This window comes from Botryllus schlosseri, chromosome 6 (assembly GCF_051294905.1).
Source record: "Botryllus schlosseri isolate E-star chromosome 6, Bs_hap1, whole genome shotgun sequence".
Classification (NCBI taxonomy): Eukaryota; Metazoa; Chordata; class Ascidiacea; order Stolidobranchia; family Styelidae; genus Botryllus; species Botryllus schlosseri.
Window position 1 is genome coordinate 21,404,666 of NC_137241.1, and position 15,880 is coordinate 21,420,545.

The 15,880-nt window shown below is 39.6% G+C and overlaps 1 protein-coding gene across 3 annotated transcripts in view; it reads right to left on the reverse strand.

Moving 5' to 3' along the window:
• The window catches only part of LOC145441493 (nicotinate phosphoribosyltransferase-like), a 116,203-nt gene extending 106,163 nt beyond the window's left edge, over nt 1-10,040 (reverse strand). For 2 of the 3 annotated variants that reach the window (XM_080319374.1, XM_080319372.1), the window contains exons 1-7: nt 9,885-10,039; nt 7,901-8,082; nt 7,711-7,838; nt 7,255-7,380; nt 6,363-6,486; nt 6,160-6,290; nt 4,847-5,014 (exon numbers count right to left, since the gene is read on the reverse strand). In XM_080319374.1, the coding sequence (XP_080175500.1) occupies nt 4,847-5,014; nt 6,160-6,290; nt 6,363-6,486; nt 7,255-7,380; nt 7,711-7,838; nt 7,901-8,082; nt 9,885-9,958 (933 nt within the window). In that variant the 5' untranslated portion in view covers nt 9,959-10,039. Of the gene's footprint in view, nt 1-575; nt 1,416-1,471; nt 1,622-3,613; nt 3,681-3,743; nt 3,867-3,923; nt 4,111-4,846; nt 5,015-6,159; nt 6,291-6,362; nt 6,487-7,254; nt 7,381-7,710; nt 7,839-7,900; nt 8,083-9,884 lie in introns of those variants that run through there. The other variant, XM_080319377.1, reaches the window with a different exon arrangement.
• Nucleotides 10,041-15,880: the final 5,840 nt, after the last annotated feature.

A 15,880-nucleotide genomic window follows, 5' to 3' on the forward strand; every position in this document is an offset into this window, starting at 1 on the left:
GCTATCTACATCACAATTTTTCATCATGCGCTTATTGTTATATGAACCATGCAATGCCCAAGCAGTCTTGCTTCAGTTAGCATATTGCGGTACGTTGTCCAATGACCATAACACCATGTCAACCTATTTGTCTCATTTGACCGTTTATGACTCACACGGAGCAGACAATGGACCGCCTAAATGAGCATACAAACTGTAATCACCGGTGGGTTGACTAAAAAAAAAAAAAAAGGTTAACTTTTCGGCTCGATGTCGAATTTTACACTTTTGCAACAAAAAAAAGGGCATCATTCCGATTTGACTCCAATACAGCCGTTTTCCTGCGTCATCGCCCCCTTCGTCATTTTCACCCCCCTAGACCGCCAAATCGCCCCCTGGGGGCGATATCCCCCACGTTGGGAACCACTGGTGCAAAATATCAAATGAAAAGTTGACTGACAGTACAATACAAACGAAATACAGAGGTCAAAACTTTTTCGACTTGTTATACAATTTTGACCCAACGTTACAATTTTGTCAAAAAAAATCGCCCTGTCGTAAGGACCCTTTCAGGCAGCCGTGCTAAATACAACACATTGCGATGTGACAGACAATTCTATTTCAATGACATTTTGAAATGATGCAGTGAAAACAGCATTTGCAAAAGTTCCACAAAATTGTAAAAGTTTCGAATGTTGAGTGAACTGAGCTTCTGTTGAACTGTGCAACTCGGATTACAGAACATGAAACTGTGTAATGTAATTTGATGACAAAATATAAAAACACAACGCTCCACCGGTGGATCCCACATGCATATGTACAGTACAGTGAATAAAGAGCATTGTAGTGTGTTAACTCACAACACAACAGGTACAGAACAAAGATGGACTGTCTTAACAGAGTTCGACAGATGCATGGCGTCGGCAGGTGATTGACCAGCAGCTAGCTGAGGACAACATTCAGGGGAAGAGATTCCATGCTTCAGAAAATGCGATTGTCAAGCGCTATTCTTTAGATCATTTTTTATCAAGTGGCATGGAAATAACAACCTACAATCACTTTGTGCCCGGTAGTTGAACTTGCAAAAAATATTGAAAAGCACAAAATAGGTAAATGTCATATCATATTTTATCACATACACAATGACTTATAAATTGCTTCAACTTAAACATATGTCAAACCATCAAAGATGCAGCAGCTTCTACTTGACAGATAGTTATCGGCTTCGTCGAGATTTCCATGCTTAGAGACCAAGATGCATGTCTAGAATGCTTCAGAATTTAAGTAAAATCATTATTTATCGGTAAATCTTGGACACGCGGAGAAACAAGTTTGCGTTTGGAGTAAGTCCACATTCTTCCAACTTCAAAGAATCGTCCGAGTAAACTTTTGACGGAAATGAGGAAAATATCTCGTACTTCTTGTTCTGTTGAGGCCTACAAAACATTGTACATGCACAAATTGTCAAAGTATGCTATTCAGGTCCGCCTACCTTTGCTTATCGATATATCTTCTCAGGTCACCCACAGTCTCATGAAATTTCATTTTGATCAGAAGAGTCTTATCGCCTTGTTCTGATTTCACTCTTAGCGTTGTGACATTTCGAGCAGACAGGGGTCGAACAGAGTCGGGCAATGACATTCTAAACATGTAAACTTCATTACCAAACAGTCATGGAATACCAATCTTCTGTATTTGGATACGCAGGGTCGAGCAATTTCTACTGAATTAATACCAGTTAGCCCTCAAGTATACCGGACATATCGATCTCGCGTTCCGTCACATGCCAGCTCATTTTGCCGACTGTCCTTTTATATCATCTTGTACTCTTCATTCAGTGTGCATGCCTCCTCTTTACATCGCCTAGGCCAGGGTGTTTGTCTGATTTCAAAGACTACTCCAAATCGTTTCGACACCTTCCTATCTTTTCATTGTATTGCAGTCTTGTGGTGTTTTGAAATGATAGAAATTCTTAATAAACTGAACCAAGTTTAGAGAAATCTTGCCGAAACACGACTCATCTCACGGATTTAGGTCAGTTCAGTTTTTTAAGTGTTGTGACTGCTCTTTACAAAAACTTCCAGAAAAAGACGCGATGAAGAATGAATACAAGGAAGAGAATGAAAAGAGCATGGCAGCTTTGAAAGGAAGACATCTGAGATATCATGATCAAACACTGTTACATTGGGCAGTAATCAGTGGTAGGATTCAAGATTCTTGTTAGTCGGTTACATCGCAAAATCGCATCGCAAAATTTTAAGCTGGATCTATTACAATAGGAGATTGACAGTAATTAGCAGGGTTGTAATGACTCGGCCCGAGTCACGATTTTTTGGTGACTCGAGTCATTTTTCAAATGCGTAAAATGACTCGACTCGAGTCAAGTATCAGTACTGATAGACGAAATACCAATAATGTCGTGACTTTACTAATCTTTGAAATTACAATAGTTCGAGTCATACACAATGACTTGAGTACAATTAAGTCGAGTCAATGCACAAATTGACTCAAGTCAACTCATTTCTTCACCTGCGTAAAATGACTCCCCTCGAGTCAATTTGTGTATTTGAGTTACTGGCGCAATTTTCCAAGTATTAGGACTGATAGACGAAATACCAATAAAGTAGTGACTTTACTATTCTTCGAAGTTACAATTGTTCGAGTTAAATTTTCAAATTAAAATGACTCAACTCGCGTCAGATTGTGTATTGACTCGCGTCATTGTGCATGACTCGAGACTAGAACGGCCAAGACAGAGATTTCATTGTAACTTCGAAGAATAGTAAAGTCTCTACTTTATTGGTATTTGTATTTCGTCTATCAGTAGACTGCTACTTGGAAAATAGGGCCAGACACTGTTAGGACTGAGGAAAATTACGATATTATGAATTTGAGCCATTCTATATCACTCGAGCCGAGTTGAAAAAAGTGGGTTGAACTGGATTGAACTCAAAACTGAACAGTGAACATAACGGCTTAAGCTCGGACTCGAGTCAATATACTATGACCCGGACTCGACCCTCTACTAGCTGACTTGGACTAGGTCTCGACTCGGTGTTGAATTGAAAATGACTCGGGTCAAAACTTTTAAAAAAACAAGATTGACTTGTGACTCGGAACCTTGTGACTTGGATACAACCCTGGCAATTAGTGATGCTAAACTGTTCGCTGACTTCGTCCGTCGGTTCTCTAGAGCTGGTGCGAACCAACCAAATTCGACCACTGGCAATAATAATTATAATTACTAGTAGACCGAGATATCATTGGGTACCTCCTTCCACCATGGTGGATTTGAAATCCCATTTGATGATGTCACAGTATACGAAAACACATAGCACATTTTGCGAATTTTCTGTGATGTAGTGATCAGCCAGCAGCATCGTCACAAAGCACCACAAAACGGTATGATTGAGAAATACCAAAATGTTTTTTATGCGATGTGACTGGTCTTTTATCTTGGTAGTCCCATAAAAGGTAGTCATTCGAATTTTCAAAGTCATGCTCTTATGATGTCGTATTGATTGGTTTTCAAATGTCCAACTTGAATCCTAACATCTTAATCTAATCAGTCAGTTACCTGGCCCAACCCTATCACCAACTCAAGTTAAATTCGAACTACACAAATTCAACAAACCTTTCATGCATTTCCCGTACAGCCTCAGTCTCCACAAGTTCAGTCGAACTGGCGCTGGCATACCCATCTGCAGGCAATGTAGCAAGCAGACTCAATTACTATTCCAATTCCCAACTCCATAAATACAAACCAGTCAGTTGTTCAGCAATCGATTCTCGAATATTTACAATATTCCCGTTTTTGATCACTGTTTTGGGTAACTTGCTCACAAACTGCTCCACCGACATTTTTGAACCGGGAAGATCGCGGGTCACTAAAACGTCGAGATGGTTATTATTTCAAAATTGTCAATCGCAACGATGGCGGCAACCTTGCTTGGTCGATGATCCAGTATCGAAGTTGCTGAAGGTCGGGGAAAACACGCTCGATTCAGCTGACGTCAATGTGCTTCCGCCGATATTAGAAGGTTGCTCTTCAGCGCCGAGTAAATTCCCTACTCCGGGAAACTTAACGAGTTTCCGAGGATCTTCGAAGACGACAAACCGCTTGTCCGTGATCTGTTTTTCGTGTGAAATAATCAGATTGAAATAAACCATAATATTTTTAGTCGGCAATGACGATTACTCCTGACGAGTGTCAGCCGAATATATCCGGGTTGATTTTAATAAAAATATATCATTCAAGTGCATATTGAAGTGCTGTACCGCCAAGAGTCTCTTGCACTGCTTGCTTGTCAGATATTGAGGGTTTTCACTATTTTTGTTGTTGTCACACTAAGTTTTGACATGTTAATGGAAATCACTACTTCTAGTTGTAATTCAGTTCAGTTTTATTAAAAATTTCTTCATTTCGAAAGACCACAAGATTGCGATACAATGAAAAGATAGGAATGTGTCGAAATGACTTGGAGTAGTCTTTGAAATCTGACATCCACCTGGGCCTACGTAATGTGTAGAGGAGGCGACAAAATGAGGTACATGTTACGGAAGGCTAGATCGATATGTCGGGTCGTGGTCCGGTGAACTAGAGGGCTGACTAGTATTTATTCAGTGGAAATTGCATGTATTAAATAATTGAATAGAACATTAGACTCTGATTACTTGTGCAACTTACTCATGTGAATATGGTTTAGACTACTTTATGGTTTTGGGAGCAGAACTACTTAAATAAGAATCCACATATTGAAAATATTTACTGGAGTATTTTTAAACTTGCATTTTAATCTCCCACTTGAAGTAGATTTAGCATGCATCAGGGTCATTGTAAAAAGAAAGCATAAAATATTTCACCCACATTGATCGGAATACCATCAGGATACCGTGTCTGCAGTTCAGAAGGGAAATAGCCATCCATGATATCCTGCATACATCGCTGTGTGGTGGAATCTTCAAACGACCTAAAAGGTCCGTTGAACATCACAATACCGTTTTGATAGAGTGTAAGTGAAATGGGGTCGGTCATCTAAATGAAAAGTCAGATTGAAAATTGATATTTTGTACGGACAATATAATAGTTGAATGCTCATTTAACCGTGTCATCCATACAGTTAGTAGCAATAGAGTTATCATAATATGACGGGACACATGCAGATTCTGGTGAGAGTGACTGATTACCTCAATTCCACATTTGAATGGGACATACGTCCAACATAATTGTATGATTATGAAGTAGCCTACTCAAATAAGAACCCTATGTTTATGAATGATGTTCCAGTGGCACTTCAAATTCACTGTCTTTGAGTGTACGGCAAAACCCAATATTACAAGTGTACAGTACCGTTGGATGTGGGGAGAATTAAGAAGACAGAGTAAAAAGCCCAGAATTCCTTTGCAATGCCAATAAATGCGAAGCCTAACCATATTACACACAATAAGAGAAGCAAATCAAACCTAAACGTGGTGGTTACTTTCCACTGAAATCATATATAACAAAAAAATCCAAGTATCTATGTCAGTAAGCACTATTGACATGACAGAATTTCGAATCACTAGGGATATTACATCATTGTATTGATATATCTACTATCTAGTATTACCAGGTACAGTAACGTTATGTGCAATGTGAAGTATTGTGAGGCACTGTTCAAAATATGATTAGTGATTGTCATCAATGATATGCATTGGTACATTTCAGATAACAATGTTCCAGACGAATTAGCCTCCACTGTAATAACCTCATAAAAATGAAGCTCAAATTGAATACACAAGGAAATAACGTAGGTTATTTTTGTCCTCGATGTTATTTGCGGGATAAACACCGACTCATTATATACATACACAGTCTCGATATGTGCATACTGCATATGCATACCATGAGTGCATGATGTGCATATGCCGCTGGACAAAGAAGGTGCAGATATAGCCTTGTACGGCTTTCCAAGTCCTGCACCACCCCTCCATGGTATCCCAGTAATGCATGGGTGCCAAGCGCCGGATGGATACCGGTGTTACTAATCAGGACTTTGGTCTGACCCGGCCGGGGATCGAACCTACGACCTACCGATCAAGAAGCCGGACGCTTCACCATTACACTAACTTGTTGGTAATTTAATTCTTAAGCAAATAAAGATGCTTTGAAGGCATCGTCTCAATATCAAATATGGCCACCTTCAGTTTTGCACCACCCGTTGTATTAACAACCTTCGATTCGCCATCTCCAGCAAGAGAATTGAGATCCTTTATGTTTTCGATAATCACATCATAATTGGGTACAAAATCGTTCCCGGTCTTTGCAGAGTCTGAATTTGAAATGGTACACATTCATTGTCTATTCTAAATTAGAATTTATTCGATAAACGATTAATACTAACGGGATCGCCTGGCTGAGTATGAAGTGGCCGGACAGCTACTGTCGATGTCCTCGTCGAGGTATCTGTAAGAGCCTGTCTGTGACTTTTCGCCGACCCATATCATTCCATAGTCAGCCAGAAATGCCTGAAAACAGGTAATTAGCTCACCCAGCCTGGACAGTTGGTCAATGTGTAAGGGCAAGTTTTTGCAACTTTTTTTACAGCTTTGTGAAAAATAAATGCAACTTTTTACTGCAACTTTTCTGAAAAACAAATGCAACTTTCCACGGATTTGACTGCAACAAAAACTTGCCCTATATGTTGATTCACAAGAAAGTTTCATACTTTACGGGGCACTACCAACTAACTACCAAAATAGAAAGAACAAATCATCTTAGAGGCGCTTAAATATGAAGCCTTCAAAAGCAAAGTGTAAATATTATTGTCAGCTTCAATTTTTCCACATGCCTTCGAAATCGCCAACTTATTTTTCGAGATTTATTTATAAACAAACTGTGCTACTAAAGTGCAAATATTACTTTTAGCCATATCTGCATGAAAGCAAGCATTCGAAAATTTTGAATTAAATATTAGCAAGCAAGTGATGAGCACGGTTACAGCAAAATCTTATTTTGTATAACATGGGACTTCACATCTAGATTTACGACCGAGCTCAATGAGAATTAAATGAGGCACTGTAGCGACAGCAAGATACCTTAGCAAAATCAAAGTGAGTAAATTGAAATTTTGTTGTGGCACGACAATAATGATAAAAGTAAGATGTTAGTTATATAGACATAAAACTTGATAAATATGAAATAACCAATTCAAGTTGGCAGTGTTTGATTAACCGAGGTAACCATGGAGAACATTCAAGGAGACAAAATCGAGATCAGCAAATTGAAAATCCAACCTCCATTTCATGCACTTGTTGCCTCAATTCCAGACATTTTGCTTCAAGCTCGGCAATTAGCGGCGGCATTTCTCTCTCGCCTGACTTCACGTTGCGTTCCAATAACTTATTCTTTTCGTCCAAAACCTGGTGAAGGACCACGGGTCGAATATGGAAAATAGGATCACTACCAGATGGCAATTGTACGCTTTTATGCTCGGCAATATAGGCATGATAAAAGCCAGCATCTTTCACGACGGAGACAAAGGCTTGCGGTGGCTAGATTATGAACGTGTTGAATGAGATGGGCAAATGAGGGGCCCCGTGACAAACTCATACCGGTAGTTCAAATTATGATGAGGAACCGAAAAATCGTTAATATCCACAAACTTAAAAAAATATAGAGGCTAATTTACTATATATATCCATACTAGGAGCTGACATGTGAAACTGTGATAGTGGATGCTTAGAGCGTACCTTAATCCGTTTGTCTTTTTCGATAATCTCTCTCGAGTAATAAAGGTTAATCTTTTCCAATTTAGTAATTTTTTGCATCATGGACGATAGTAAATCGAAATCCGATGGGATCCCAGAAGGGTTTTGATCTGCAAATGAACAAAAATGCATTACGCGAGCACGAAGATACTGTCCTAACGAGATAGCTCACTGTCGTTGAATGTTGTCGGCATATCCATGAAGGGTGTTTCCGGCGGGTTGCTGTGTGGCGTGAGCGATGGAGTTTCGCGAGATCTTGCGTCGGAGTTTACAGAAACATGGCCGTGTATGTCATTGAATAACTGCCTCTCGTTCATGCTATAATCAGGCGTACGAAAAGGCATCGATCTTCTCCTGTGTATAGAGCAAATTGAAAGAGATGGATTATTAAAGAAGATGTAAGCAAATAAACAATGGATAAAAATAGTTCGTTACACGATATTTATGCATCATATCGATTAAATTATAGCTTCGTTCACTACAAAAAAAAATTAGACAAGTTTGGTCTCAAATCGATTTTTTAGCAGAAAAAGTCTTAAAGACAAATTAGTCTTACCAAGTAATTTCTGTCTCAAATCGATTTTTTAGCAAAAAAAGTCTTAAAGACAAATTAGTCTTACCAAGTACTTTCCGTCTTAAAAGTAAGACCAGAATTGATCGAAAATAGTAGGGGTGCTTTGGGGGCATCCTTTTCAATGTTAGGGTCTGAGCGAAGGGGAAGCATGAGAGAGACCAGAATTCGCAGTGTTGGGATAATACTGTACTAAGGAGTTTACAAGATATTCACTAGATATATAGTTATCAAGGTACATGCCACTTACTACTCACATGTACTATTCAGGTCAATATATATATGGTTGTCTGAGTCGAAAATAGCATTTATGGTGAGTGGGTAAAATGAGACCAAAAATACTGCACAATTCGTCTTACAAACAAGACCAAAAAAACTGAAGCATTAAAAATTATCTCGATAAACTAGCTGTGTCTGTGAAGTCCTTAGATAAGTATTGTCCCATGGTCTCTCTCACTCTCCCCCTTCACTCAGAACCTAACATTGAAAAGGATGCCTCCAAAGCAGTGCTTCTATTATCGATCAAGTTGGGTCTTACTTTTGAGACGGAAAGTACTTGGTAACACTAATTGGTCTTCAAGACTTTTTTTGCTAAAAACCGATTTGAGACAGAATGTAGGCCTACTTGGTAAGACTAATTGGTTTTGAGACTTCTTTTTCTAAAAAATCGATTTGAGACCAAATTTGTCTAATTTTATGCTCTTGGCCGATGTCAACTTTCCGGTCTCATTTTCAAGACCACAAACCATGTTGTTTCTTGATTAGCGAAATCCGACTTAAAAACAAGACCAAAAATACTGACACATCAAAAACTGTCTCAAAAAGCCAGTTATGTCTTATGTTCTTGGCCCATGTCAACTTTCCGGTCTCATTTTTAAGACCACAAATCATGTCATTTCTTGATTAGTGAAATTTGTCTTAGAAACAAGACAAAAAATACTGACACATCAAAAACTGTCTCAATAAGCTTGTTATGTCTCAGAGCTCGTGACCCATGTCAACTTTCCGGTCTCATTTTTAAGACCACAAATCATGTTGTTACTTGATTAGCGAAATCTGTCTTAAAAACAAGACCAAAAATACTGACAAATCAAAAACTGTCTCATTAAGCTAGTTATGTCTTAGAGCTCCTGACATATGTCAACTTTCCGGTTTCATTTTTAAGACCACAAATCATGTCGTTTCTTGATTAGCGAAATTTGTCTTAAAAACAAGACCAAAAATACTAACACATCAAAAACTGTCTTAATAAGCACAATATGTCTTATGAGATGCTTTTTATTGGTCTCATTTTTAAGACCAAATAATTGTGACAATTATATATGGTCTTAAACAGCTGAATCAGTCTCAATTTTAAGACCTCAATTCATCAGTGAGACTGAAATTGCTGAAAATGAGACCAAATCATCCTCATTTCTTAAATTTGAGACCAAATTTGTCTAATTTTTTTTTGTAGTGTTGGCAATTAACCAAACATGGGACAGAATTAGCCTTGTTGTTTCATATGTCATATGGAAGGGGGGCGTAGACGTTATTGAACTAGATCTATAATGCGTTTTATTATATTCATAATTTTACAACTAACCCAGCACCGTTTGACATTGCGAGCGGCGTCCTCCTGCCCTTCTTCAGACTGCTCAGGGGAGAACTCATACTCATTCCTGAAATTCTTGCTGTTGATGCTTGTTTGGCGTCACTTCGTCACGCATTCTGAGTTCGCCAGGGGTGGGAGGTCATGTCCTGCAAGAGAACCGAATACAAAATTTGATATCCGGATATTGCTACAAACGGTACAGTCAGTCAGTCAGTCAGGTTTATTAATATTTTCATCGTTTCAAAACATCACAAGACTGCGATACAATGAAAAGATAGGAGGGTGTCGAAACAACTTGGAGTAGCCATTAAGATCAGACACCCACCTTAGCCTAGGCGAAGTAAATAAGAGGCATGCACACTGAATGAAAAGTAATGCAGAGAATATAAGATGCAAGCGACAAAATGGGGTGGCATGTGGCGGAGGGCGAGGTCGATGTTAGGTCGTGGTCCGGTAATCCTGAAGACTGGCTAGTATTGATTTAGAAGAAATTGCTTGTATTTCGACTTGAATGCGGACATGCTCGACGACTGACGGATAGCCGGCGAGATGCTGTTCCACAATTGGGGTCCGGCATACTTGATAGAGCAATGCGTTTTCTTGTATTCAGTCCTGATCATATGGTAGTTGTTCTTCGTTGACGCGCGTGTGCTGTACTTGTGCGCTTTTGTCTCCGAGGTGAAGTAGTCCTTGAAATTTGAGGGACATTGACCGCAATGGAACTGATACATAAACTTGGCAATTTCTAGCTTCCTCATATCTTCTAAGTTTAGAACACCAAATCTTTTGAGAAGCGATTTATCAGTTGCACATCCAGGCCCCCGTGGGGCTTTGGCAATGATACGGATGATCCGATGTTGAAGTTTTTGCAGTGGGTCAATTGTATTCTTGCAGGCAGCACCCCAACAAAGAATTCCGTATTGTAACTTTGATAGGAATAGAGAGTTGAAGAGTATCAACAGCACGCTGACTGGCAGAATGTAGCTAAGGCGGCGAAATAGACCACATACCTTCGATAGTCGTGGTTTGAGTGATTGTATGTGACTCTTCCAGGACATGTCCGAATCCAGTAAAACACCAAGGTATTTGGCATTTTTAGTGTTGGAAATTGGTTGGCCAGCGATGTCAACGGTTAGGTTATCGCAGGAGTTTACGACCAATAATTGGGATTTCGCAGCATTAACCCGAAGGCTATTATGGGACGTCCACTCATGCACTTTGGGCATTTGATCACTGGTGACGGCATTCAAGCTTGCGGTAGTAGGTGCGTGAGATAGGAGGTGAGTATCGTCAGCGAAGAGTGTGGTATTCAATGATGAGGTTTCAAAGATATCATTGACATATAAAGTAAAAAGGACAGGTCCAAGAACAGAGCCTTGCGGAACACCACAGGTAACAAGGTGGGGGGAGGACAAAGTGTTGGATATCGAAACCATTTGATATCTCCCAGTAAGGTAGCTTTTCATGAGCTCTAGTTGTGGACCCCGGAACCCGTAGCGCGCCAATTTTGAGAGAAGAATACTGTGATCGACGCAGTCAAATGCTTTTTTTAAATCAAGAAAAATGCTACATCCCACACACCAAATCTTCACACACGCTGTAATGAGAGGTGATTTGATTAGCTAACTATAGATAACTTACCTACGGATAGATGCGAAACACGTGAATCGCGGTCAAGTAGGCTACCCAAAGGGAGCTACTTCTGGTCGTTTCGTAGACAGACATTGTATGTCAGCGGCCGGACAGCATTATGTCAGGGATAGATTCAGACTGTATTACCATATTCGGATTTTGAATTTGTTTTGATAGTCTGACTTTGTGATGATTTTTTTCGCCAAATGTGAAAAATTAACAATAACATGGTTTATGCCGTTTTAGTGTGGGAATCAATTTCAAATTGCCATCAGGAGCTGGGTGGATTCGGATTACAAATTTTGAGGATCCACTCATTCCACTCATCTCTGACTGCAATGCCAAAAAGAAAGATCAAAACAAAATTTCTGGTTACGACGAGCCTATATTAGCTATCGTAAAAGTTGTAATTCTCGGTTGTCAAGTAGAAGGAGAAATATCGCTGTAAATTTCTACGGTGGATAAGGTGGAAGTGGCGATTTCCAAGATGTCAAAACTACTTCAAATGAAAGTAGAAATAGAAAATATGAAAAGTACTGTCTGAAGCCGTCCAAGGCCGCTTCTGAAAACCGAGAAAGAAAATTCTTGCAGACTAGCGTCAAACGCGTGGATGAAAACCAGTCAGACGATGATAAGAGTTCTGCGATGGTCATATACCTGTATCGTCTCTGTGAAGGGTAAATTTCGACGAAATTTTACTAACATCAAAATAAATGGATAATAGCAGGGTTGTAACGGAGTCAAAAGGCTCCGAATCACAAGTCACTCTCACTTTTATAGTTTTGACTCGAGTCAAGTCGAGTCATTTTCAATTCAGCAACGAGTCAAGTCCGAGTCCAAGTCGTCGAGTAGAGGGTCGAGTCGGAGTCAAGGTATTATGTTATGACTCGTCGAGTCCGAGTCAAAGTCATTGTGTGGACTGCTCAGTTTCCAGTTAAAGTGTTGTTGAATCCACTTTTTATAACTCTGTTTCGTGATATCGCATGGTTCGCATTTATAATATACTGATTTTCCTCACTTTTAGCAGTTTCTGGTCTCATTCTCAAGTACCAGTACCAATAGACGAAATGCCAATGGAATTGGTTACTTTACTATTCTTCGAAATTACAATGAAATGTCGGTCTTGGCCGTCTGAGTCTCGAGTCATATGACTTGGTTTGAGTCATGCCCAATGACTCGAGTCCAAGTCGAGTCAATACACAGATTGACTCGAGTCGAGTCATTTCCGTATTTTGAGAAAATGACTCGAGTCAAGTCGAGTCATCAGAAAATCGTGACTCGAGTCGGACTCGAATCGAGTCATCTTGAGTCATTACAACCTTAGCTATAATAGTCAAGTATAAATTTTTAATAAATCCAATATTACTCAGCTTATAAGTGCTGAAATGTATGAAGAGTGCTATCACATAATGTCATAATAGTATGTTGTAGTAATGATATGCATTTTCAGTTTATTTCAATGTAGGCCTATAACACTCGCCATTCTTCGTCTATTAATGCTATTATAACCGATACAGAATAAATAGAAGTCTATGTGCAATTGCGCGAGCTTTTGCATTAGCTGCCATGGTGAGATCCATAGAGGTAGGCTATAGCTACCTTTAAATTGTCGTTAATATGAGTAGCCTACTCAAGTGTTTTCATGCGGCTTCATACGTATACTCTGAAGTTTGAAATGCACGGCTCCGACATCCAAAAAGGTTGGGAACCACTGTTCTAAATTTAATCTTTCTTGGCGATCCGACGGAGGAAATTTGATTGCGACGGACCGGCGGTCGAGAAACACTCCGTCTCAGATTTACATCGTCGCTAATCACAGGGATTTTGCGAGAGAGGATCAAATATCCGATTCCTTACCCAATGGGTGAATCATACTCATTATAGCAGCCAACACCAGGGTGTCCTGTCCACCGTTCAGTCTTTTATCAGATTTAATAAAGTTACAATATAATGCAGGTTGGTGGCCGGCCGCAGAGGTGGTCAGTAACGAAGTACTTCTACTTTTTCGAAGTACTCAAGTAGTTTTTCTCTACTTCTGGTACTTACTCAAGTAGATCTTTTTGTCGCTACTTCTACTTCTACTTCGTAATATTTTGTGGACTATACTTACCTAATTTTCGCTATTTTCAGTTTGTCAAGTAGAAGTAGTTTATCCCCGAATAAGAAAGATAACCGAAGGAATATCGGGGCTGTTTTCACGTAAGTACCAACATTTAATTTGCATAAAAGTCATGTAATACCCAGAATTTTCGTTGCGCTTCGCGCACAGTAGAAATAGAGTGACTAATATGTTTTAACGAAGGTATCACTGAATATAATTTAGATACCGGGTTGCGTTGCCATGCCATGATATTCTCTAAATGGGGTGTTCCAGTAAACAAAGGATTAGTATCGCATTTCCACATCAATACTATCATTTACATCCCATGAAGTGGACGACTTCTTATTCTGTCGAAAATTGACACCTCCTGGGATGCATCAATATGAATCAAGCTATCCAAATCTTCCGCACAGCTCAATTTGCAGCTTTTAACAGTCCACGCGAACGAATTACGATCGTTTTCACAACTACATACATACTTGAGTAAGTCAGTCAATTCTACTTCTACTTCAAGTAGTTTTTGGTTGCTTATGTAAGAAGTACTTCTACTCGTACTTGAGTAGATTTTTTTTCGTCGCTACTTCTACTTCTCTTTGAGTAGATTTCTTCACTACTTCGACCACTGGGCCGGCGTAGCGTAAGGAGGTCGCTCCGAGAAAAGCTATACGACATATAGGCTATATTTTCGAATTAGAATGATATGTTTACGTCAAATAGATGTTGCGTGATGATTATTATCGGAGCAAATTGCTGTAAACGACTACGACTCCCAAGTTTAACAAATCGATATTTATATTCACGGAACTGCTACATTACGGAGTCTACGTTTTTAAGACTCCTCTGGTAGTTTACGGAGTAGAAGTTGCGATAAGCGAAATGTAAACTGTAACGCAGCTGTAACGCGACAGCGGTCGAAATCATTATATATTTATGATATTTATGAGAATCGAATAATTATCATTAATATGTTTCCGAGTTGCACATTTTGTCTTCTAATAAGTCGACCAGGGTTATAGTGCGTCCGAGTCGCAACTTGAGATATTAACTTGAACATAAAGACCTGACAGTGAACGATTTTCTGAGATGTGCAATCGATTTGAAAATTGAAAGTTGGATCACTGTCATGGTTATGGCAAAACTGTCAGAGTATGGAAGTATAGAAAAATTTCATACCATACTTGGAAATTTTCATACTATACCATGCTTGCATTAGTCTCGCCGTCGGGGTTATTCTGGGCACCTCGTCAGTCGTCACCCGTATCGCTGTTCTTACTGCGACAAAAAAGACCCGATGAAGAATGAAAATAAGACATGAGCAAGAGGGAGAGAGAGCGACTAAAAGGACCGTCGAATAAAGATTAACATAGAAAAGACCGTGACATCGCGGGCACTATATAGGCCGATGGGCGATGTGGATGCCAAATCAAGAGACTGCAACTGGTCGTTTCGGACTTTCGGCATCCTCCTATTCAGCTCAGTTAGGCATATTAGCAATTTTATCAGTTCAATACACCACAAAAATTGCGACATAATGGAAAGATAGGAGGGTGTCGAAACGACTTGGAATATAGTCTTTGAAATCAGACACCCACCTTGAACTAGACTAGGCGATAGGCATGCACACTGAATTAAAAGTAAAAGAAAAGATAGTATAGAAAAGCAAGCGACAAAAATGGGGTGGCATGTCACGGGAGGCGTGATCGATAGGTTAAGTCGTGGTCCGGTAATTTTGACGGCGGACTATAGTATTCATTTAGTAAAAATTGCTTGTATTTCGACTGTTATTAGGCTACTTACATCGCATTGTGTCATGTATATCGCATTATACATTCTGTGAGTGTCATGGGCAGACGCCTAGGCCAGCTTGGTGTCTGATTTCGAAGACTACTCCAAGTCCTTTCGACACCTTCCATCTTTCATTGTATCGCGAAGTCTTGTGGTGTATTGAAATTATTAAATTTGTAGCAATAAATTGAATTGAATTGAAAATATAATTTGACGATTATTGAATATATTGATACGGATTCCATACCGAAATTTCGTTCTATACCATATCATACATGCACATTGCACATGCACAATGCACATACACGCCCGGGCAGCCCGAGTTTGATTCCGCGATGGATGTGATTCTGGGCTCCTCTTCCCTCGCGCCGCTGTTCACGGCGACAAAAAAGCCCCAAAAATACCCGATTAAAGAGCACACTTACAAGGAATGGAAAGGGCAACAAAGAGGCACGGAATAGAGACAAAC